This window comes from Nelusetta ayraudi, unplaced genomic scaffold (genome assembly GCF_046127955.1).
Source record: "Nelusetta ayraudi isolate G7.1 ecotype Tasmania unplaced genomic scaffold, CSIRO-AGI_Nayr_v1 ptg000027l, whole genome shotgun sequence".
NCBI classification, from domain to species: Eukaryota; Metazoa; Chordata; class Actinopteri; order Tetraodontiformes; family Monacanthidae; genus Nelusetta; species Nelusetta ayraudi.
Window position 1 is genome coordinate 2,150,168 of NW_027466077.1, and position 26,147 is coordinate 2,176,314.

Below are 26,147 nucleotides of genomic sequence, written 5' to 3' on the forward strand. Positions count from 1 at the left end.
TATATATAGTTGCTAGTGAAAAAAGGAAAAAAAAAAATGTTTATGGACTCTAATGTAAATACTACTGTATTCCATTCATCTATCTTTAGTGGCTGATCTGGAATTGGTTTGCAGGATGGGCAACAGTCTCAGCAGAGACACCCAGATTTCCCTGGCCCATAAGTTTTTTTTTTATTTTACTAATTTTTTGTGCCATTTTCAATATATTTTAGTTTGTTAATAACAAATTTAAACCACTGCGAGTTAATCCGGATTTGTTGAGTGTCCATCCTTACAATTTATTTTAACTAAAACAATATCCATAAATGGAGTTTCTGTGATGTATTCCTTGATGTCCATCCATCCTTTCCCCCTAAATCAAACGTAGTTTCTTCTTCTTTTCTTCAAAAATGGGGATTTAAATCTACATTTTGCAGGGCACACAATTCAATCCAATAATTTATTTCGTAGACATGGTAGGAAGTGGGCTAACATTTTAATTTTTGTGGAATAACTTTCAGTGCTGTGAAACAAATTTGGGTCGAGACTTCATGACAAGGAAAAACATGATGTGGGTCCTGACTGAGACTCCGGCAGTTGAGAACCGCTGGTCTGTCGGTGGTTTTATTTTGAAATGTGTAACAGGATGTTGAGTGTTTCACCACAAAGTCACTTCACTCGGGTGTCTCCAACGACACCACTAATGAGCAGCAGCAGCACCGGGGAGCCAGTGCAGGCAGTCGGTTCGGGGGAGACCAACCGGGGAAGGAGAGCCTTCGCTGGGTGGAAGGGGGCGGTTTATTTTAGCTTTCGCCTCTTCTCCGCTGGAGCTTCCTTTTGGGTCAGAACCCCCGTGGGTCACTCCTACATTCTCATTCCCTTCTTTTCTTTTCTTTTTTGTCTTAACCGCGCTTTACTCCTTACTTTTGTCTCGCTTTTCCGTTCCTTTTTGCCTGCCGCTTTCACCTCTCTCTCTCTCTTCCCACTGAGGTGACACCTGGGAAGCCACGCGCACGCACGCACACGCGCAAAAGAGCAGGAATAACGGAGCTCGCGCGCCGCTGCGCTTGTGAATGAACTGAGGTTTGTTTGTACGAGGCACCAGACACAGCCCAGCCGAGCCGTGCCGTGCCGTGCCGTGCGCGTCAAACCTGCTCCGCAGCATCCACGACACTTCCGCCGTCAGCGCCACTCGGCGGCATGCAGTGACGGGGAAGCCGCTCAGGTGCGGCGGTGAGGAGCTGCGGGTCGACTGGAGGTTGGGGGGTGGATTTATGGGACATCTCTCGGATTATCATCCGCTGCTGGACCGCCGTCACCCCGCCGCTGCAAACTTGTGGTGTCCGGGATGGGGAAGGAGCAGGAGCTGCTGGAAGCCGCCCGCACCGGCAATGTCGCTCTGGTGGAGAAATTGTTGAGCGGGAAGAAAGGAATACTGGGCTCGGGCTCCGGCTCCATCCCGCTACACAGTCTGCTGAGGTAAGAACCCGCTGCTGCTGTGATGACCGCTGCGATGTCCTGGGGAGTCCCCCCCCCCCCAACCACCCACCACCCCGGGGTGCAGGAGGTGGGCTGGGGTGGGCTGGGGATTCCTGCGGTGGTACCCGTGCTGCAAAAATGAGGCATCATTTGGCCTCGGCATAGGTCACTGAGCAAGAAAGCAGAAATTAGCCCGGGAGCTGCCAGTGTTCCACAGTCCATCTGCATCATGTATGGAGCGCACTATCACCATGCACTGGCCCTGTTTGATTGTTCTACGTGTTGTTGTGTGCAAAAGAAAATCAAATAGAAAGCAACCCAGAGACTTTTTTTGTGTGTGTGTGTGTGTGTGTGTGTGTGTGTGTGTGTGTGTGTGTGTGTGGTAGGTTGTGACATGATGCATTTCACAGGGGGGAAATTAGTCAAGGAAGTCCATTATGCAAAGTCAAGAGTGCGGTGTGAGGCAAAGTGCACTCAAAGGCACCATGGCATTGCTGCATGCTGCTGTATTTCTCTCTCTCTCTCTCTCTCTCTCTCGCTCTCTCGGTACTCAGTGCTGGGCCCAGACCAAAAAGAAGAACACTCAGTGCCGTCACATTCACCTGTAATAGTTGATGTTTTTGCATCATGGGCAATATTACAATGGCTCTACTCTAGTGATGATGTGTGTCTTTGCCCTCTCCTCCTCCATAGTGTCTTCTTCCTCTTCTTTCCTTGTTTTTTTTTTTGTGTATAGTCATTGTCGGGACATGTGCTATGTTCACATGATGCGAAGGAGGACACGCTGGCATCCCGGATGCTTGGGCGATCCTCCGAACGCAGCCTCTGTGTTTGTGATTGTGTCTGGAGTGGCGCGCAGACGCTGCACGTTCCCCTTGACTCGTGTGTTGGTTTGTTATTTATTTGTTCACCAACGCCGTCAAGTCGCTGTTGACCGTGGCAGGGTAACAGGTGATTGAATATTTGTTCGTGCTCGCACCTCTCACTTTCAGATGTGAGCAATCTTTTGGTACAGCGAGCGAGCTCAAACTCACATCCCTCATCACCAGAACAGCTGCCTGGTGAGGAGTTAAAAACGTGCCTTGTGTGGGCAAATCTGTGTGTTTTCCAGCATATGCCATTGCATATTCTTGCTGCTGGTCCCAAATGCTTTTGGTGACTCCGTTGTCATATTTGTGTGTAATCTAGAATTTATAATATATGAAAGGAGCAAGCAAAAAAGTGAACCTTGCATAATTTTTGGCCTGTACCACTGCAGTTACTTTCAGTCTTACTGTGGTTTTAAACAGATTATGAGGGGGTTTCTTTATTTGAGTATGTATGTGAAACTGCACACATCTATTTAGGGGCTTATTTTTTGTGCACACACTTGAGCGCAAAATGTGTTTACTGTTTACTGCTCTGTTGTTAACCCGTGTGGTAACATTCCTTACCGTTGAAACGTCAGCCTGTCTTCTAATCCCGATCCAGCTCAGAGGTGGAAGGTTGATTGCATTTATTCTGTGGTTTTTCTGCTTCATGGTTCATGCGACAGATTTCATCTGATTTTACCTGATAAACGCTAAATTTAACGCATATGTGCGTCACATTGTTGTTGTTTTTTTTTTACTGTTGCCTTACTCGTCTTGCGGCCAAGCATTCGGACATTGATTGCATTAGCTGCAACCTGTTTAACTTTCCGGGTGTAGAATTTGCAGAATGAGTGAGTCTCGCTTGTTTAATCAGTTTCAGTTACGTCTGTGCCCTATGAATCACAAGCGAACCTGAAACTCATGTCGGCGCTATTGTGAAACATCTCGAATGGTTGCTTCCCAAAGCCAGTTCTGACCGGATGCAAACCACAAAGGCCTCCCATCTGGCCGCGAGAACAAATGCTGAGGTTATTACATGTCCCCCTCCTCCCGCCCCTGCAGCCTCACCCTAGCTGTACTGAGGCGAGGCCCGAGCCAGGTGATTAGGAGTTCAAAGGCTGGGGGCGTTCGGGAGGAGCGCTGACTCTCGCCCCCGAGCACTCGGAGTCTGGCGGCTGAGGATGAGATTTTCACATCAGCGCGGAGGATGCCAGCCGGAGCCAAGGCTCTGTACAGTGACATTCTGCCGGCTGCAGAAAGGCTCAAGCGCTATGTGTTGGGTTGGGCCTTGACTCCGTGAACTCTGAACATAATTTGATAAAAAAAAAACAAAAAAAAAACAGCACCACACCACAGCCTGCAACAAGTGTTTGTGTTTCGCCACATCTGTGGTTCACTGCACTGAAAATGCTGTCTGCATTAAAGCTGCGTCCCAGCCCTGCACTGTGAACTAATGGCGCAGTGCTTGATAGTCAAACTTGGCAGCTTTTTTGTGAGTCACTGTAGTTGGAAGACCTACATTTTGTTTTAACAGAATTTGCAGTCGATGTCAGTGTAAATCCCAATTTTGACTGATTAGGATTTACAATTTAAATGCGTGGACTGCTTTGTAATCAATCAGCTGTAATCCCTTTGTCTTGTAGTCTTGTATAAACGAGTTAGTAGTTAGTTAATAGTTAGCTAAAAGGGCTAACAGAAAGAGAAGATGGCTCAACATGACTGTTATGCATGGCACAGTATATTTGATTGCAGTCTAGTGAGTGTGGACCACGTTATGGCACTGCGTTAACTAAATTAGCAGTGTGGTTAATGGTACGTTAACTTTGCAAATTCATGTGGGGTTGTTTTTACCGTGAGCAGTGGTAAATAAAGGTGAGGGGGATGGAGAAACAGACTTGAGGTTGTTGCCCCAGTCATAAACAGCAACACTTGGGCTGATGTGTCTTGGACAAGTTGATCTAACATGCTCTCAGGGGACTGGTTTGCAAAATAGCGTGCTACGATTAAGGTCATTTCCTGGTGGGGAAATGTCATGCGAATGAAAAAACAGGAATGTCAAAGGAGTTTTAGAAAACATCTTTTTTAAATGCTTTTTTAATTGAATAGTCATTACATTGGATTGGCCAGTGGCGTTAGTGGCTACAGGTTATTTTGGTGGATGAATGCACTGGGACAGAGAGGTCAGAGCGCAGGAGGGAGTGCAGGCCAACGTTATGGGAACGATCCTCTGGAATCAATGCATACTTTCCCATCTTAAGGCCTCTGAGCCGTTTGTAGCATTCCAGAGTCATGAGGTTCCTCTTTTCGCTGAGAGAGTTGCACTAAACAGCCAAGTGGGACACGGACATGGATACACACGCATGTGTCTGCACAGGATGTAGGAGAAACGACGAGCCTCCGGCTGTAACAGACGGCCTGAAATTGCAGCGCGCACACACGCAAACACGTGTTTACAGTGCGAAATCAATTGTGGATGATCTCATTGTCTTTTCAGAGGTTCATATTTTTAGCATGATGACCTGTTTGCTGGCGGTGCCCGTGTGCTTGTTGGCCTCCGTGTTGAAGCCTAAAATACTCTGCACGCTCATCATCTCTTCATGGGTTGTTGGGGCATAATTTGCACCTTTGTGGCCTATAATAAAAGTAATGATAATAATAATTGTCATTATTATTATTATTATAATATTATTATTAGTTGGAATGATTTCAGGCTAACGTGAAAAACATTTCATCTAACATGCGACATTGTTGAAGAAAAACAACGCCAAGGCACATGGAAATACGGTAGGATTGTCAGCATATTATTTTGGCCTTTCTAACTTGATGAAGACACATCACATCACTTTTGCTCCTTATTATGCAACTTCTCAGCACTTGTTTACTTAAAAGCATTTTGTTATAGTTCATATATGGTTGCCCAAAACTGTCAGGAAGTTGAATTAAAAATTTAAGACGAGACAAAAAAAAAAAACCTGAGCCTCTGAGCTTCCACTTCTTTATATCAAACATTTCCTGCCTTTACATCATGTGGGAACTCTGGAATGTATTGATAAATAAAGGATTCAAATAGAATTTTTCCTTCATGCTATTTCACGCTGAAGATGCATTCGTGATTGTGCCTGATTTCTCAGCCTCACGATGCTGTTGTTGTGAGAAGATGAGGATGGTTGCCTGTGTTTGACGTGTTGCGATGAAGTGATTTAACGCTGAGACGGGTGAAGGACTAATGATGTGGCTCGCAAACATTCAGGGAAAAGCCTGTGTGTGTGTGTGTGCGCGCACAACCCGGTGTGTTTACCTGCTGCCCCCAGTGGACACAAACAACCTTTTAAGCAAAGCAAAGTGACTCCCGGAAGAGACGCCGACTACATTTTAATTGGCATCCCTTCCCCTCGACGTTTGCGATCTGATGCCTTCGTCTCTGCCTGAAATGTGTCATCCAGGCGTTGTGCTTGTAGCCCATAGACTGTGTGCGCGTTTCTTGTGTCACCCAGTGAGAGTGAGAAGCAAAGAGCAACCTTTTGTTTGGCTGTTCTCATGCTGTTTCCTCACGGCTTTGGATCACATCTTCTGGAAGCTGGAAATCTGCCGGCGAGTTTTTCCCTCTGACACAATAGATTGTGTCCACAATTGTGTGCGTGTGTGTGTGTGTCTGTCTGTGTAAATTAACTCATTATCATCACATCCTGAAAACGTGTTTTCAAGGTCCAGTGTGTAAAATTTGGCTTGATTTTTTTTTGAGTTTTATACTGGTAAAAGCTTTATATAGTGCCCATATATACGTACATTAACAAACGTGTATGATCACAGAACAATAAAAGTAATTTGGTTTTCCTAGCAGAACGGTTCTCATATATACACTACACTACCCACATCAAATATATGAGCAAGGATTATGCTTTTTATGAAAGGTGGCGATTTTGAAGAATGAAGTGTTTGAGTTATTTTACACTTTGATTGTTGCCTACATAATTCCATGTGTGTTCATACGTAGTTTTGATGCCTTCAGTGAGAAACTGCAAAGCCAAAAGTCATGAGAATGAAAGAAAAGACATTAAATTCATAGGGTGTGTGCAAACTTTTGACTGGTAGTGTAAATATAAGTGGGTTTTCCTCGGGGGAAATTTATCAGTAAGAGTTAAAGGTGTGTTGTCTTTTAAGATGGAAGTTCATTCGGTTCATTCATTCATTTGGTTCTTTTGGCTGAATAAGTGAGCGCTCAGCTGAATTCAAGTCCAAACATTTTCTGACCCTCATCCAGTGGCTGGCTCCGCCCTCTTTTTTCTTTGGTCGCCTTCCAAGCAAGGCAGTTCAAACAAGGCACCAGTCCCAGCAAGGAGCTCAAACCGAGCAGGAGACGACACTCTGCATAGAAGGCTGCATATTCTGTTTTTTTTTTTTAAATATATGTAAATAAACCAGGACTCCACCACCTCTGAGTTGTGGCAGATGAAACCCAGATGAATCCATTGACTCGACAGCAACACCAAAACAACCGCGCGTTGCGGCATTGTGTATTTTCACCTTGGTGTTTTTTTCCCCTACAGATAACGCAAACAATGGGACACTGCTGAATTGTGAAGTTTGTCTTTGTGTGCACGTGTGTGTGTGTGTCTACGTGTGTGTTTGAGATCAAACTCAGAGGTTTGTTACATCTACATTAGCATCCTGGCCAAACTCTGTGGCTGCATCCTGCCAAGATTCCAAACCTCCGTGCTTGCCCACACACACACACACACACACACACACACACACACACGCACACACACACACACACACACACACACACACACTGGTTTGATGTGTTTCTCCTTCACTCTTAAGCCTCTGCCAATCTTTGTTCCACCCTCATTTTAAATCTTAGTTTTTTTGTGCAGGGTGTGTGTGTGTGTGTGTGTGTGTGTGTGTGTCTCAAATCTCCGTCCCTCTCCCTCCATCTGGCGTCCTGGATTCTCTGTCAGTCTCTCTCTCTGTCGCTGTCTTCCTCCTCCATCACTCCCTCTGCTCCTCTTCCTCCTCCTAACCCCCAACCCCCCCACTCCACCCCAACTCGTTGTTCCTCTCTCAGCACCGCATCCGTTACCGCCAGGCCGGGAACATCTTTTACCCATCATGCCTATGGCTGCCGCCAACGGTGGCAAATGGGGAATTCGGGGAATCCGCGTCCCCTTCTGAGAAGAGCCTCCTCTCCCTTTCACTTCTAACCACCTGGAGATTTATTGGCAGTGACCAGGTCACGTCGGGGAAGACGCATGGCTGCGGTGACCTCTGGGTGAATGGGAAGTGTAGAAACACGTGTGTTGGGACAGAAGCAGGGATATCATTGATTTTGGCGACTTGGTAGTAGCTTGTTGCAGGCCAGCGTTCACGTCGGCATGTCCTCGCTTCACCCACCCGTTCAGTCTTGGACCAAATACAAAATTCCAAAAATGGGGATAATGTGGGTTAAGGCTGTGTGATTAATCAAATTGAAATTGAAATTGGATTTATTAGCCAAAAGATGATGTTTAAAAAAGGAAAATCTTAAAATCGATTTTCCTCTTGCATGCTTCCGGGACTGATTTTAAGGGAAGTTTGTTGAAAGTGAGGTTTGCACTTCATTAATCCCAACGGATTCATCTTTGTTTGGTCAAGAAGACTGTAAATGTTGTCTGGTCACTTGTTAAACCCATGGAGGATTTACACTATCTTTCGGTTGCACTTCATTCCCAATAAGGAAATGTGTTTGCTATTTTTCTTTAAAAGTAAAGATAACATTTTTAAAAGTAATTTATTCCATTGTCTTTTGTAGTTTTACCAAAAAAGTTGAAATAAAAAAAAAAAATCAAGTTTCAGAGAAAAGCCCTAATATGAGTTTTTAATTCCGCCCACTAGAATCGTAAATGTGCCAGACTTAGGCAGTTTGTAAGTCTGTTTTGCTGCCTGGATTACCACTTGGGTTCTATTTTTCCCCCAGTAATGCTCACACAAGGAGCTTTAACCTTTACTGCTTTTGGTTTAAGTCCACAGCAGTGGCCTTTGTCATGAGGCCTGGACCACAAAGTACACACTTCCCTTTTAGGTTCATACACAGATTAGACAATAAAATGAGGTAAGTTTCTCACATGGATTGGATTAGTGTGATGGGACGAGTCTAGCTCCAGCTATAAAGGGACATTAGCAGTATTTAGAAACCACGGAGTATGTTGTTTTGTTTATACAGAAACTAGTTTAGTAGTGTGACTTATTTATTTTTTTTTTTTGCAAAATTTTGTGTCCTTGTGAATCTTAGCTTTCTCATGAAAGATGTAAATCATAAGTTAACTTGAAGATTTTCATTTCTGTTCATTCAGTTCCCACGATCCCATGATTTCAAGCCCCTCACATTTGCATGAGTTGACTGCTCGCACTTCTTCTCCTGGTCATGTTGTGGTTTGGCCCTTGCGAAGGGAAAACATGTTGATGCTGAACAGAGGAGACAAAGGGGGCGTCACGCAGAGCGGGAGAGGTGTGACGTCCAGTCTGTCACACTAATCTACAAGCCTGTGACCCCACATAACATGGCACTGATACGCACACACACACACACACCCACACCCACACACACACACGCGCATTCCAGCTGGCTCTCTGATAGATGGCTCTGGTTAATGAAGCACCGCTTTTGAAGTAGATAAGACGTGGAGAGAAGAGGGCTAGAAATGCTAATGTCGCTACATGGTCAGGGTGCTGCTGAAAAGCATTGGAGGGCCACTAAGTGAGTGCCATGCGCGTTTGGTGAGCGTTTTGAAGTTACTTGAGTGGAAAGTAGAAATGCTTGTGTCGAAATCCTGCTGCTGGACAAACGCACAGGCTGTGAAATGTGTGCCGCCACGCTCTCTTCCATGCTATGGAATCAGCTCGCAGACGTTGCTTCGTTTTTTAGCAGGTGAAGGGAAGCTGATCTGCAGTGGAGCCCGATTGAACATTTTGCTTCTATTGGAGGTCGATGAGATGAACGGTCAAGAGAATTGTCGTTCATTGAAATCAGCTTGTGTTTTTTTCCCCATGGATGTATTATAAGAACTAGATACCACACTGGCACAATGCCAGTGCGTCAATTCTTTTCCAGTGGCTACTCAAAGTACTGCAGCCGAAACCCCATCTGGCCTTGCAACTTGGAGAAAAAACTCTCAAATATGGCCAAAAGGTTTTGACGCTCTCATGAGGTGGTTTTTCAGACGTATACACAAAAGTGTCACGGAGACACACATTTTTGTTCCGCATTTACACGTCACGGACATGACGGACGGGGTCATGTGACCACAATTCGTCTGTGAATCCCCTCCCAGATGCCCTTTATTGGTGTCCGCTCCCATACGTACGGGCTTTGCCTTTGAACTATCACCCGCTGCCTTCGTCTCCTGATGATGATAGCAACAACAGCAGTAGTGACAACTGAAAGAGTTGCTCCAAAATGCAAAATGTTTTGTACCTCCAGCCTCCTCAAAGTGGGGTCTCGTGGGACGAGATTTTAGGAGAATTACGGCTCACGTGCTTCGCACCATTTAATGGAATCACCTGCAAATCGCAATAGTGCTTTGTCGAAATTGTAGAAATATCGCTTTTATTTTGCAAAAACCTGTCATGGAAACCCGAGCGACTTCATCATCTTCCTGCTGCCCCCACCAACAACTGGCTTCGTATCTTCAGTGAACCCCAGCCAGCTCCGTGACAAGCAAGCGCTCAACCCCCGAACACACCGCAGCCCAGGCACGCTGGCAGCACAGGCGAGCGCATGAAATATGGATGTGGATAGGACACGCAGACGGAGACTGAGCCGCCACGGACGCACTCGACTCCAGTGCTTCCACCTTCACCCCTGGCGCTGATGCTTTTGACTGGTGTTTGTGCGGCAACTTCTTTACAAGCTCAGGCTCGTGCTCGTGTCTCGCGGGGGTGTAAGGTCCTCTTACCTGCGAGTCGTGGCCCTTTAAGTTCCTACCCCGCGATCGATTTCCCACGCTCGGCGGCGCTGACGCCAGGGGAGAGCGCGCTCGGAGCAACCAGGAAGTAAATTACCTCGAGCTGAAAGCCGCCTCCCGCGCCACGCACAGCTCCCAGCAGGCTCCTTGTCGATGCCGATAGATTGCCTCTCGTTGTCTCTCCCGATCTCTCTGGGCTTGTTCTCCTGACGGCAGACTGCGTCGACAGCCAGCGATGATGATATTGTGCGGTGCAGCTTTACAATGTGGTCGTTGTAAATGTATTCACGCGTGTGTGTGACGCATCTACCCAAGCGGAGGCAAACACGGCTTGCATATTTATGATTCGGTGAGTTTGCTACTAGGGATGCACCGATACCAGTATCAGCTATCAATGGCTACCACGACACCGATCTCAGTTGTAGATGTATGTATATGAGGATTTTGTTAAATTTGTATTTGTACTGCAGTCACCCAGTGTTCTAGAAAAAACATGTTGAGGAATGTTGCTCACATAACAGAACAAAGTAATTCTCTATTGTGCAATGGTCTTATTCAGTACTCAGTATCGGTACTCATACTCTACTCGTTTTGTAAAAAAGTGGTACGGGTTCATTCCCATCTGCTACAGTTGGACTTTATTGATTTTTGTTTTGTTTTCAGGTTGGGGTTGGAAGTATTTTCTGTATCTAGCTATTTTTAAAGGGCTCATATTATCTCTGTTAACGTTTAACCCTTAATGAGAAAAATGCTTGTTTAATTAGGCCTGAGTGGAATTGCTGTATTTCCAATTTACATCCAAACAGCAACTGAAAACCCATTTTTTTAGTTTTGATTTCTCATAGGACCGTTAACGTCGTTAACATTGACTGTGTCCATGATAAAGTTTGTAGTTTAACTCTTAAACTCTTATTTCTGAGTTCACTGACAGGCAAGAGACAAGAGACAAGAGACATTTAGAACAGTTCTTCATCATCCAGGACCTTAGAAATGGTTTCCCCCCCTATCTCACTCCTCTTCTGCGCTCTAATTGTTAATCCATCATTGGCGTGCTCCATCTTCTCGCTAATGAGCCTCAATAACTGGACACTTTGCAGCAGTCTGTTTCCACATCACCTCATCCCTTCTCCGCTCTGGCCTCAAGAACAATGTGATGAATGAGTCTTCTCTAAAAAGGCCATCAAATATTCATCTGCCCCCAAACTGCTGAATGAAAAATTGAGAATATATCATTCACAGAGCGCTCGTTTTCATGTCGGCCACTTCCAAATTCAGCATCCACTTATCTCAGACAGAGGGAGAGGGTCGCTGTTATTCTGCCGCTTCTTTTATGCATTGGGGCGAAGTGTGCAATCCCATTGTGTGGAAGAAAGGCAACTCTGCGTCGAGAAAAGCTCTCCGAGGCACGAGATCATGCATTTTGCTGCGTTGCATTACTGTGTATGGAACTGTCGCTTCCTGCTTTCCTCACAACTGAAAGTATGCCGCCTTGTTATAGAATCCACTGGAAAAGACAGATTGGGGGAAAAAAAAGATGGAAGCATTAAGAGTTGTAATTTGAGAGACCCCACTGCCGTGTGTCTTTGGCCTGGGGCTGCATACGCTGCGTGCTCGCACACCTGGCAAGTCCTGAGGCGTAGGCCACAGCATTAGAAATGTAACCTTTGCACAACCTTTCTCACCTGTGCACTTTGTCTGACAGGTTTGTTTATTAGATTTTTTTTATTTCACTCCCACCAAAACACTCTCCTCTGTCTGTCCATCTGTCCGTCCCTGTGTGGACAAGGAGATATTAAACGATTCACAAGACTTAGAGATGCATCAGAAATGCATAGAATTCATTTTTCATTTTGAGTAAAAAGCTGCGTTTCCATTACCCCTAGAATTGTGCAAAACCTAAATATCGCAATAAAAAAAATGGTAATGGAAACACCTGAACTTGGAAAAACTTCTCAAATATCACTAAAAAGTTTTCATTCTCTCATGAGGTGGTTTTCCAGACGTATCGATATAGAGGTATATCATAGTGTCATGGAAACACTTTTTTTCTCATTTACACTTCAGTGGACGTGACGTATGGAGTCACGTGACCAGTTCACTTCAAGTGAAAATGGCGCCTTATGTTTGGACGGAGGAGGAGGCGGAATATTTTTTCCAAGTAATCAAAGAGAAAAATAGAGCAACCATTCTTGACCGCAAACAACATTGAAATGTAGATTTATCGCAAAATGTTTTGTTCTTCCGTTCTCCTCACAGTGGGGCCTTGTGGGACAAGATTTTACAAGAATTACAGCTGATGCACTTCACACCATTCAATGGAAACACCTGCATATCGCATTTGTACTTTGTCGGAATTTTTCAAATATCGCTTTTATTTTGCGAAAATCTGTCAAGGAAACTCAGCTACTGAAAAGCACTTGCTTGCCTTGACACACAAAGTTGTTATGGTGATACTTGGGCGTTGTTATTTTCACACTATTATCCCTGAAGGCTTTTGAGATGTTGCAAAGTTTTTTTTCATAGGATATCGAAGACACTTGACCTGGCAACTCAACGGGTGATGAAACTTTCTACTCACATCCAGACAGATGCAACTTGTGTTTCGCATTCAGAGCTTTTTGGGGGCCGAAATACTGCCGACACTGAGCAACAGTCTCACGATGGAGGTCAGTTGTCTGGATGATTTTTTTTTTCTTCATGCTCTCAGTTGTTGATGTTCTGCAAAAGGCGTTTCTACACAGCCTTCTCCGAGAAGGCATTCATCGCCAACGCTGTAGTCGACCCTGGCGAGGACTTTCCTTCTTTCCTTTTCTCTTTAGCCGTTTAGTTCCATCTGCGATTCCTCCGAGGTAATGGGGGAAAAAAACTGGAGCGAGCCGTAGCTGAGTAAGCAGCGCCGAATGTTGAACCGCAGCAGCAGCAGCAGCAGCAGCAGCAGCAGCAGCAGCAGCAGAACCCCCCCTGCAGATTTCGGCCTACGCACCAACTCTTTGTGTTACACCAAGATATGTGTGCGTGTGCGTGTCTGTGTGTGTGGCAGCCTGGTCGTGTCTTTCTTTCATCCTCGTCTCCTATTCTCTCCTCTCATTGGCTGTTAGCTCTCTTGCTCTTCTCTATTGTCGCTTCACTCTACCTCCTCGCCTCTTTGTCTGCGTCTGCCAGCTTGTGCTCGCGTGCGTGTGCGCGCACGTGCGTGCGTGTTTTCGGTCTTTCTGGCATCCACACACACCTAAAATGATTTTTTTTATAGCTTCTCCCCTGTGTGTGTCTCAGCACGCCCTCCCTCCCTCCCACCCACCCACCCAACACACACACACACACACACACACACACACACTCCCCTCCACTTCCCCGTTTTTCTGCCTCTTTTCTTTCTGGAGAGGATGAGTAAATGGATCCCCTTTGTCTGGCGCTGCAGTGTAACCCCACTAATCAGGCCATTCACTGATTACATGCTCCACGCTAATCACGTCTGCGGAAGTCTCTCAGTGCGCGCACGTGCGACGCCTCTTTGTGCGACGCCGTGCACAAATACATGCTTGCATTCTCTTCTGTCCTTTGTTTTCGCCCTGTTCACCAGAGTTTTCCCTTTCGCTCTTTGTTCGCCCAAGTTCCGGGTGGCGGCAGTGGGAGGGGACGTCCTCGTCATAACACGACGAAGATGATGCGTTTTACAGCAAGTCTGCCTTTTTTTTTTTTTTATTTGTACCTTGCACGGCTTTGTTGGAGGGGAGTGTCGGTGTGCAGAGAGATGGAGGAGGTGGAGGCGAGAGATACGGGTGGGTGAGGTAAGGATGGAGGGGGGGGAGAAAACCAATTATTATCGTGATAACAGCCGCGCTATGGATTTTCTAGCAGGCCTGCTCCTCCCTTCCACCCCCCCCCCCCCCCCCTTACATTTTTACCCACCCCCACTAGATTTTTAAAGAAGCCAAACTATGCGGAGCTTCGTTGGCCCTGACGGAAAGCCCCGCCGCGCTCGCTGTGTTTCCAAGCTTTGCAAGCAGTTCTGCTCCCAGTAGACCCAACAACAACAAGTGAATCCTACATGTGCAATAACTGCAATGCTTTGTCATTATATGTATTATATTTTAATCATATATATATATTTTTTTTACAATTTTTACTCAGGTTAATGTCCACTATGTGCGCTGTATGAGTATGTATGAGTATGTGCAGACAGCTGCTGCCAACACTGTAAATTTTCCCCGTAAGGGACTAATAAAGGAAATATCTTGTCTTATCGTATCAAACAGTAGAGACTCCCTGCATGAATGTTTTTGGCTGGGGACACGCTGTGGACGTGCGCGCGCATCATGCATGCTCTGGTGAACTACAGCTTGCTGAAAAATTGTGTTGACAACAACAGCGTGTGACATTTTGTCAATATAACTCCCCCGTCTGTGTCTCACCCAGGCGGTCACATGATCTAATCTGCATTGTCATGTTGCCACTCTGCATCCAGGGACTCCTCCCCCCCCCCACCACTCTCATCTCTCGTCCTTGACAGTTTTGAGTCAAAGCCTTTCCAGCAGCTGGTTTGAGATTTGACAAAAAAATGGGTTTGCTCTGTTTTTTTTTTTCTTCCCTCGCTGTTTACACAAAACCAACCAGAATGGCTGCGTTTACAAGGACTTTTTGATAATTGAGATATTGTGTTCACATGCAAACAGGCCAAAGCCGGATTTTCATTTCCCTGAATAAATATTAGTATCGTGGTCCCTTGATGAGTGCATCTTGTTTGTGCAGCCGTCTGTGGTGGTTGCTTTTCACAGCGCAAACCACCAATTTTAAAATCAGAAAAAAATGAGACAGAAAGCTTATTGTGGGCCTCAGCGCTATGAAATGAATGCAGAACTCACTTACAAAAAGACAACAACCCACATTAACCCTACTGCCAGCTCACGGTTTGAATTATGACACCAACAACATTTCACGTGAACGTCCTACTGCAATGTCGGCATCAAGTTTGTGCGGCGGTGCAGCTGTTGTGCGACTCCGTTTACTTCCCAAACCGGTGACAAAGTGATGCTGATCATTTTTTTCTCGAGCGGATCAGTTGCAAAACGCGCATGCATGTATTTGACTCAGCTGTTTGCAGCTACAGCTCCGCCTCCCAATGTGAGCCGGAATAATGTAGATTTACGACAAGCTGTCGAGTGACTCAACCTCCTTGCTGCTGTTTCATTTAATCTCCCTGCTTCCTGACTTCCTTCTCGTTCCTCCCTTCCTCCCCTTCGTCTCCTCTGTCCTTCCACTTCAGCAGCTGAATCTCCTCTCGCTGTCCGTCCGCTTCACTCTTTTTTTCAGCCGTTTGAGAAACTCTTTAAAAGGCTCCGTCTCGCATGCGCACTTGACCTGGCTGCTCCCTGCTATGGACACACACACACACACACACACACACACACACACACACACACACACATATCCAACCTGTGAGCACACTCAGTTTTCTCTCTATACTGTATACAGACCTAATTTTCAAACAGCCAGTAAAGTGCCAGGCACTGTTTTTGAAAGGCTCAAGGAGACTGTCTGCCGCATTTCTGCCTATCAAACATCTGAAAGGGAGCAAACTGTCTGAGCTCTTATCTTTTTAGAAATGTTATCACGCGGCTCCTTGTCCCTGCAGCGGGCTGTATGTCTTCATTCCGACTGGTGATAATATGAAAAAGAAAAAGAAAAAAAAGAAATCATGTGGCAGTTTGAATTTTCGGTACTTGCAAAAAAAACCCCACACAAACGTTTTTTTTTAATTGCAACTTGCTGAGAAGAACATTGAAGATTAAACACTGTTTGCAGAATTAAAAAAAAAATTTGTTTGTGTGTGCAAGTTCATGTACAGAAAGATTACGGGAAAAGTGATCTTTCATGCTTTCAAAGATTATTGATGTGATTAATCATATTACCCTGATTGCGGTGTTTTTGATAATGCACGCAGTTTTAAATGGTAGCCAGCCGTTTTTAAATGCAAAAGTCCCACTATCTGGATGTTCAGTTTAATTTTAGATAGAGATACTGCAATAAAATGTGTCAGGTACACTACCAGTCAAGTTCAGTTTGGACACATTCTTTCATTTTCATGACTATTTACATTGTAGATTGTCGCTCAAGGCACCAAAACTATGAATGGACACATATGGAATATGTATTATAGGCTTTACACGATCACGATTTTTGTGCCGATCACCGATCAGTGATTTTAAATAAACCGATAACCGATCCGATCACGTGAGGAGCAATATTTAAATTACTTGTTTATGTACTTATATACTTATGTGCTGTTCCCTGAGTATATATGCCATGCCCCAATCTGACTGAGATGTTTGCTTTAGCATCCGTTTCGGAGTTTGCTTTTCTTTCTCTTTCTCCGCGCTGCGTTTCTTAATCTCGACATGCTCCTCCGTGTGTATCTTTTCCAAATGCCTGATCAAATTTGTCGTGTTGAAAATTTGTAGCGTTGCATATATTGCAGATAGCTCGTGCTATGTCTGTTTCTCTCACTTTGAAAAACTTCCACACCTGCGACATGTTTGTTTTTGTCGCCCATGGATGTTGCTGTCGTGAAGCTTGAAAGAAACTTTATTGTCCGTCACATAGCAACAGTACTCAAAACAGGAAGAGGCACGAAGACGAAAATTAAGTTTTTTTGAATCATGAATCATTAGCTCTCGGATACAAACAAATAAACATGTCGATGCTGTGAAACTACTTTGGAGTAAATGAGACAGATTAAAAAAAGTTTCAACACGACCATGACGTCATTGATCGGATCGGTGATTTATGACATGACGCCCGATCACGAACATTTCAAAAAATGCCAAACATCGGCCGATCCGATATAGCCAATATGATCGGTGTAAAGCCTAGTATTAAACAAAAAGTGTGAAATAACTCAAAACAAGTGTTATATTTTAGATGATCTAGAATAGCCACCCTTCATATAAAATATATAGAACATAACATATTTAGGTATTTAACATTTTTTCTTTTGCCACATTAATCCACATATAGGTAGTGTAGATCTGGCACAATGATAATATAAAAAGCATCTTTTCTTGATAAAAAAATAAAATAAAATCATACTGAACAGGCTGCGAAACTGTTCTGGTGACAGTGCAACAAGTTACTGCTGCTCACAGACATTCACTCTGACACTTCGTAGGCATTGCTGTGCTGCGGTACGGTTGCCAGTGGCTATGGGAAGCGGAACAGTGTCCAGTGTCGCTCTGTGACTGACAGCTGTCTGCACTGATACATTCAGCGAGACTCTGCCGCCACGAGAATGACGACACCACTGAAGAAAATGGTGTCAATAAGCAGCCGGAAGATGTGTGGGTCAGTGTATGTGTGTGTTTGTGTGACTCATGCGCCTCAAAAGGAAGAATTATGAAGCGCTGTCGTTGTGTTATATTCTTATTTGCTCTCTGAATATTTGTGCTTTTTATGGAATCATGCACATTGTCCCTCAGCCTCTCGTCTTTAATCACGACACAAATTACAAGGTTGATTAAATTTGTTCATTTTACATCATTTGAGTCAGATTTAAAATAAAATGAAGGCTGTAATCAGTGCAATGCATGACTGGATTTTTTTTTTCATAAACATGATGATATATTCTTCCTTCAGCGCGATTGCGTTTCTTTCTGATGCCAGAGGGGGAGCTGTTTTCGAACAGCGTACATACATACAGCTGGAGGTCGTGTTTCTACTCTGTGTGTGAACTCCAGACGGTCCCCAGTGTCTGACTGGGCTGTAAATAGCCTTGGGAAAGCCAGTGAGTGCGCACACACACACACACACACACACACACACACACACACACACACACACACTGGCTCATTCACACTCTTTTTTTTGGACGTTTCCCTTTCAGCATCCACAGATTGGGCCTGTGTGTGAAGCTTTCTATCTCGCCGTCTTTTTATTTTTCTCCCACACCAGTTTGTGGCTTTTTCTTCTCCTCACAAAAACACACACAGCGCTTCAGTTTTGCTGATTTTAACGTGTCCTTGTTTGTAGAAAACACATCAAACCCCTAAACACACGCCTGCCTCTGTGTTTTGCCTCAGCAGCGAGCAACAACACCCATTTGGAGCTGCTGCATTCATTCACCCCAATCCTTCGGGTTGGGGTGACAGAAAACTGTCAGTGTGTTGCCATTTTTTTTTTTATAATTAAAAGGACTTCTATTATAAATAAAAGCTTAAAGATTTTCTCATGTCCTCTCTCAGGGAGGTTATGAATAAAACGGATGAGTTTTTCCAATGAACTGCCTCTTGCACCAGGATGTTGCGTGACCAGAGAGAGGGCCTGGATGTCTTTGACTAAAGTACAAAAGACACCTGAGAGCATTATCATTTTTGATGCTCTGGAAAACACGAGATCTCTTGTTTAAGAAAATAAAGGACTAGCAGTCTAGCATTCTAGCTCGCTGCCTTCATCTGTCTGGTGAACCTGGCAGACCCCACGCTGGTTTTCTTGCGAGAGGAGTGTGCAGTGACAGAAGCTAACCCTAACCCTGTTTACATTACCCCTAGAATTGCGCAAAACCTAAATATCGCAAAAAAAATTGGTGATGGAAACACCCGAACTTGGAAAAAAACTCTCAAATATCGCCAAAAGGTTTTGATGCTCTCGTGAGGTGTTTTTTTAAGACCTATCGATATAGAGGTATTTTGCAAAAGTGTCATGGAAACACTTTTGTCGCATTTACACGTCAGTGGACGTGACGTACGGGGTCACGTGACCAGTTCACTTCAAGTGAAAATGGCGCGTTATGTTTGGATGGAGGAGGAGACGGACTACTTTTCACAAGTCATCAAAGAGAAAAATATAACATCAGCCAGCGTAATTCTCGTAAAATCTCGTCCTGCAAAAATTTTGGCTTACGCTCTTCACACCACTCATTGGAAACACCTGCAAATCGCAATTGTACTTTGTCAAAATTTTAGAAATATCGCTTTAATTTTGCGAAAAACTGTAATGGAAACGCAGCTAGAGACTGATGTGTTGTTGCTCCTCGCTCCCTTACCTTTTTTTCCCTGAAACCCTGATTGTTGCTCAGACATCTCAGACCTGCCGCTGCCTAACGCCGCCTGACATCCACGCCCTTCACACAAATGAATAGAGCTCTCGCCGGTGATCAATCCCTCCTTTCTGTCTCTTTCAGTGTGACGTCTCATCTCGGCACCAGTCTCAGAAACATACCCTCTCTCGCACGCACACACACACACACACACACAATATTTGGAAACACACACTGTCAAGCGCACACGCCCCAACTGTCATCTGCCACCTCGTCTCTGCGGCAGCAGCCATCCCGCCTCTCCGTGCTTGTCAGACTTGTCAGACGCCTGTTGATGCCGTGAACTGGAGAATGACGAGGGGCCCTGCTGTAAACACAGGGCTAAGCACCTCCGAGGACCATCCTGTGGAAAACAAAGATGAGAATACTGGGAAAACTCTGAGGTTGTTTAACCAGACGCCCGATGATTCACTGGAATGCTCTTGCTGATATTTGTGACAGTTTGTGTGGTAGTGTTTTAGGTAGAGCACTGGCCCCAACTGATCAATGCTCCTCTCCGTGGACGCCCTCGCCCTGTCCCAGCAGAATGTAATGGCCACCCAGAGGTTGCAACCTCTTTAATGGGCCGCCAGTTTGTAGCTGCAGTTCCTTTGACCGTAATGTCACAACCACACACGGGCCGAGGCTGTGACTTGGTCCTTTTCCGTGCGTGTGTGTGTGTGTGTGTGTGTGTGTGTGTGTGTGTGACCTGAGGTTGTTTTTGCCAATGTGTTTACAGCATGGTGTGTGTGTGTTAGGACAGCGTTTCTCAACTGGTGGTTTGCAGAGATGTTGTGATTGGGTCGCCGCTTTGGGGGCAGTTTATGAATATGTATTCATAGGGTGTGTCCAAACTTTTGACTGGAGTGATTTACTTACTAGACATGATCGAAAGTAGGGCTAGCATTTTTTATTTTTGTGCAATCAATTTGGGTCGCAATTGGGTCAATTTGACTGCCTTGCACACCAGTGACATAGATCCTTGTTTGAAAAACTGTATATTTAAAGAAGTTTGTCAGTCGTGAATGGATGTGTCTACACTTCAAGCACGGCCCTTTTTGAACTAAGCCGCGGTTCATGCCTCTAAACCCTGCGGGATTGAGTTAATGCCAGCCGAGCTCCTACCTTAGTCAGACCTTTTTCCCCCCTGTTTGTTTTAGCTCTCTGGGAAGGTGGTGAGGGCCAGATCCGGCCGAGCTTTTCTGTCGCCTTTAAATTAAGCGTGAACACAAACTCTGGAGGGACTCTGTGTTTGCACCTGCAGCCAAAGCTCAGGCTGACATTTAAAAACAAATGGCCGCTAATTGACTCGGTCCGCACGGAATGGCGACCGCAGAGGGCAGAATTAAAGTTCGAAGAGGCTGAGAATTTGGTGTCGGGCGCAATTGGAAAATTTCGGTTTTATCCAAACTGGTTTCCTCAGCTCTGCAGATAATTAAAACCTACTTCATAACCAGAACTGGACGCTCACTACGTTTGGCATTCTCCCACAATCCAAAGGGGCTCCTTCTGCACTCGCCATCCTACGGCGTCGATGTGCCACGTGGGAGTTGGATCACAGCTCGGCTAGGGTTGTTTTATCGATCTGGGATGGAGGAGTCCTGGCTGGCAGCTTCCCCCCTGGTCAGCGATGAATCACTGGGGTAACTGCGGGGTGCAGCTGTCTTGCCTGCCATCGCCAGTGCATTAAATGGAATATAATGGAAGGTGTGTTGGCGGTGCATCACATCGCCTCAAGTTCTCTCTTTCTCTCACACACAAACTCGCGTGCACACTTTTTTTTCTAAGCCATTACTGTAATGATGAGGTTGAATAATGGCTTTGCCGGCTCGCATGCCTGCAACTCATTAATTTAACTCTTGAAAGTGGCGGTGATGACGGCCTGATCCGGAATCGATCGAGACTTTACTCCCGCAGAAGACCCTAAATGTGCAATTAAGGGGACAGGAGATGAAATGGATATGGATCATCTACTTGTAAATATTTAGTTTTAGTCTGACGTCAAGGCAAGCCCCTTCATTCCTGGCAATAAAAATGATGGAGACCTTTTTTTTTTCTCTTCCCGTGTCGTTCCTCAGGTCGTTTAGAGCCACACTTACTCATAACAAGAGGATTCATAGGAAGACCATTAGAGAAAGTAGTGTGTGTGTGTGTGTGTGTGTGTGTGTGTGTGTGTGTGTGTGTGTGTGTGTGTGTGTGTGTGTGTGTGTAAATTAGCTCATTATCATCATATTCTTTTATGATGTCAAACATGTTTTCATGGTCCAGTGTGAAAAATTTGGCTTGATTTTTTTGAGTTTTATATTGGTAAAAGCTTAATATATAAATTAATACATTAATAAATGTGTATAATCGCAGTACAACAAAATTAATTTGGTTTTCCTACCCTTAATATATGTATATATTATATCTTGCTCCCAGTTTGCTGCCATCTTGCACCGCCATATTTCTAAGGAAGGCTGGTGTGGACAATCCAGCCCGACTGACAGCATGTTTCAGATTTACGGTGACAGCTTGTGTCTTCCAAATAAACCAACGAAGAAGAAGGTGGATGAGGTATCAAGGTTTGGGTGGGCAGGCCAGTGTAGTTCACTGGCAAGCTCAAGAGGAGGATGGAGAGTGAAAGACAGTGCAATCTAAAATGTAACCACTTGATGGCGCTGGTTCTTCTTCAAAATCTCCAAATATTACACACGTAACCTTTTATCACTGAATGGACTTTACTTTACAGTTGTTATTGAGCTGAATGTTCTATCTGTTGCTGTATGTTCTTCTCTAATAACACCTCAGTGAAAAGGCATGAAATTGTGTTTTGTGTGGAACACTGTGACATAATGCAGCCATACTGCTATAAATTTGAGGTGTTGTCGCCCACCTCTACTAGCTCACTGAACTTGCGGGTCATGCTGAGTCATGTACTTCATGTCAGTGCCAGTGAATGTGCTTTTGAGCCTTAGTGGCTGGTCGTGGTAGCAGTGCGTCCTCTTTTTTTGTTTTGTGTTTGTTGTTCCTCTTTCTTTTTCGTAAGCAGTTCTTTGGCGCCGGCCGCCAGTACGCGCTGAGCCAAGCTCGCGGACAGGGCCGCACTGTCTGCTCTTTCTCTGCGGGACAGCCCCCTCGGTGTGAGACTGAAGGGTCAAATGGACTGCTTGCAGAAAGGGTTTTGTGCGCCCGAGAAAGAGTGTGTGTGCGTGCCGGCCCCAAAGATGTTTTGCTGCTGATTCAGAAGCCCAGTATAGCACTGAGTCCCCATTGGTTTCTCATCTTCTTACTTGCAACAGTGGTTTATTTCAGCTCAGCGATTTAATAGCAGGAAAGTTTGTGTGCTGTCTTATAAAATTTGGTGTGGATGTTCTTTGTCCCAGGGGAGATTGTGCTTCTTTCTGTGAAATCTAATTGAAATTCATCACAGGATGTCTTGAGACATGAAGACCTAGAGTTTGAGCTGTAGGAGAGCATCAGTATCAACGTCTTAAGATATTCCAGTGTCTGGGAATTTGCACAATGATTATATATCAGTATTTTTAAATTACGGCAAATATAGTCTTGGAAAAAGCGCTATTGATATTTATGAGAGGTTTGTTTGTTTTCCTTTTCCATCATTTGTTGACATTTAGAAGCCACGATCAGAACATTGTAACATAATAAGGGGCCCTTGGTTATTTTTCTTTATCTTGAAAAGAAAAGATGACAGGTGTATTTGTTTGGAACTATTTTTGGAACACTAATGACTATGTAACTAATGACAAGCTATTAAGGTATTAAATTGTAATTTAGGAACTACTAAAACACCAATATGACCCAATAATGTGGGAGTTTCTTTTTAATGGCTTTTGGACAAAGATGGATCTCCAGAGCACCGACAGAGGGGAAAAAAAGTTATGACTTTTACTTTGAAATTCAGCCCCAGTGTTTTTTTCCCCTCTTCTCATTACATTGTAAAAAAGCAGCAAAGTTCTGTCTCCATTTTCTCCCGACCAAATCCACTCTTTTTTCTTGCCCTTTAATGAGTTATCGAGCCTCGCGGGGCCGCGGGCATGTCTATATAAGGCTTGTCTTTCGAGCCACGCCGTGTTCAAAAAGCAAGAGGTGATAAAAGTTGTAAGAAGGAATACAAAGCGGAGCAAAACTGCCCAGTAAAATGAGCTGAAGGTGCAGAAAAGGCGTTTAACTGTGTGTGTGTGTGTGTGTGTGTCGAGCGCAACGAACCCTTTGAACTGATTAAGACACAACTCCTGCGTGACTCCAGACGTCGGGTTACAACAAACGCCGGCTCGTTTTTGGGACGTTGACGCAACAGGTTGTGCTATTTTGGTGCGTCCAGGTGTTTGCGCTGCTTTCCCTGCATCTAGTTCTGTGCCACTCGATCCTGCGAGGAGCTGCACGTGTGTCGCTGGGATCCGTTACCGCAGAGGCTGCGCAGCAGATGGAAGCTGATTGCTGACCACCGCCAAGAATCCGTGCACGGCTTCCTTTAGCGCGACACGCCCGCCTGACTGCGTTTTGACTCAGCGTTGGCCTCGGACCCCGGCGTCCCAGTCGTGGTGGCGTCATCTCCATCTCCGCTTCCTGCATCCGCTCGCTGACTCATGACGTTCGATCACCTAGCAGCCCTGCCAACTTTGGACTTCAACGCCCTGCAGAGTTTTACTGTAAATGATATTTAAGATGTCGTAAGGTTAAATTACAGTGCGTCAAACGTGAGTTCATCAGCCTGACTGGACTGGAAAAAAAAACCCACAACAAAACAATGAAAACACAGTTTACGTCACAATTACCGCCTAACGGTCTCTTTGCTCCTAATTATATCTGGCTTATGTCTTTCATTAACATCCTCTCTGATTAAATTAGGTCAGAATTATACTGCTTCCCCATCACCAGAGGAGAGCACTAATGTATGATGCGACTGCCGACCGCCAGGTTCTACCCAGTACCAACGTTCCCTGAATTTGTCCTCCTTTTAGTTTTGATTGGATCAGAGTGAAAGAGGAGGAGGTGACACATCATGCTAACGTTATAGCAATAATTTGACTAATTCGGTCAATTGGAAATTGCTCAGCACTCCTTTGCATTGCTCCGTTTAGCAAAATGTACCTCCTCTATCTGAAATATGCACTAATGATGTTTTACCCGACAGTGAGCCTGACACAGTGTTTACCGTTGAACAGAACAAGATTAGTGGTTTTGCTCTGTTGTTTCTCGTTTTGTTTCTCAGCAACGCTTAACCACATCCCTTTGGAGATGTAGAGATATAATTCTTAGATGGGGGCCAGTACCAGTAGATTTATTAACTTCATGCTCTGCATACGTCGTCGTTGTTAACATGGACACAATAGTGTAGGTACAGGAAAGAGGCAAAAAGCGTCATACACTACCAGTTAAAAGTGTGGACACACCCGCTTTATTTTTACTGCTTTGTACACTGTAGATCCATACTGAAGACATCAAATGCGTGACCAAGATGTATGGATTAATGTGGCAAAAGAAAATATATAAATATGTTATGTTATACATATTTTATAAGAAGGGTGGTTATTCTAGATCATCTAAAATATAAAAGTTGAGTTATTTCACACACTTCAGTTTGATACGTGTTCCATATGTGTTCATTTATAGTTTTGATTCCTTGAGTGACAATCTACAGTGTAAATAGTCATGATAATGAAAGAAAACCCATTAAATCAGAAGCATATTTTGGTAGTGTATATAATATTACATTTTAGGATTGCGACAGTCAGGGAAACCTTGTAGAAGTCTTTTATCGTGTGCGATGCCTAAAGGAGCTCTTTTTGCCGCACTGGCAGCGTTTGACGGTTTTCTTGCGTGTCCGCACTCAAAAACAACCACAAAGCGACTCGACTTCCTTCAAGCTGTTTGGCACGAAGATGCTCAATAATTGGAGACGATCCAGTCGCATGATAAGCTCGCGACCTGATGTGTCAAATCCCAGCCGGTTGTTGTTTGCTTTATTTCCCTTCGTAGCTGTCGTCCCTTCTGGCTCAGCTCAGCGCGACGGCGACAAAAACAAAAACAACCAAAAAATCCCACTCTGCGACCTTTTTGTCTCCCCCTGTGCCGCCGTGGCACGTCTGACACGCGGTCAGCCTGCTCGCAACCTGAGCCGCTGAACCTTGAAAAGCCACGCCCCCCGACTGGACAGCCCGCAGGGAGGGTCAGACGTTTAGGTCTGTAACCGCGACTGTGATTGATTGTTGTTTGTTCCTTTTAGTTGTGTGTTGGCTCTGCTTGTCCAAAAAGAAAAAATCAATCACCAATATGGATCCGTTGTCTCAGGCTGACTGGGCTGAAAACACAAATCCTCCACTTGCGAATCTTCTCGTGTCAATGTTTGGCTTTTTAAGAAAAGCGTGTCCTTTAATTCATACTTCTGCTAATTTAATGTAATACAATAGTTTTTATTTTCCCAGCTCAAACTATTGTTCTATTGTTTGGGCAGCCTCACACCCCAACCATCTCAAAAAATGATGAGGTTCTTAAGATACATCTCATGTTCTAACAGATCCGCTCCATCAGCACCACTTTTCGCATGTTACTCTAAAGTTTATTTGTTAGCCTCATTAATTTAAGTTGACTGTAATTATTGAAAGGGGTGGAACTCCTGTACAAGCCCATTGGGCTTTGTTTCATCCCTGCACAATTGATTTTTTTGGATGTGTGCTAAATGAACAAATGAAATGAAGTGCGGTGCTAATTTTAGCCCTTTCGTGGGCTAAAACTAAGTCCAAGGCTAAGGTGGGCTATTTTTATTTCCCCTTGTGCTGCGGCCAAAGTGGGTCAGACTGTTCAGTGTACGAAACATAAAGTACA

The 26,147-nt window shown here is 44.7% G+C and overlaps 1 protein-coding gene across 1 annotated transcript in view; it reads left to right on the forward strand.

Annotated features, from left to right (window-relative positions):
- Positions 1–685: 685 nt before the first annotated feature.
- Positions 686–26,147, forward strand: part of anks1b (ankyrin repeat and sterile alpha motif domain containing 1B) — a 149,699-nt gene continuing 124,237 nt past the window's right edge. The window contains exon 1 of the mRNA XM_076030124.1: positions 686–1,458. Coding sequence (XP_075886239.1) covers positions 1,328–1,458 — 131 coding nt within the window. The 5' untranslated portion in view covers positions 686–1,327. The remainder of the gene's footprint in view (positions 1,459–26,147) is intronic.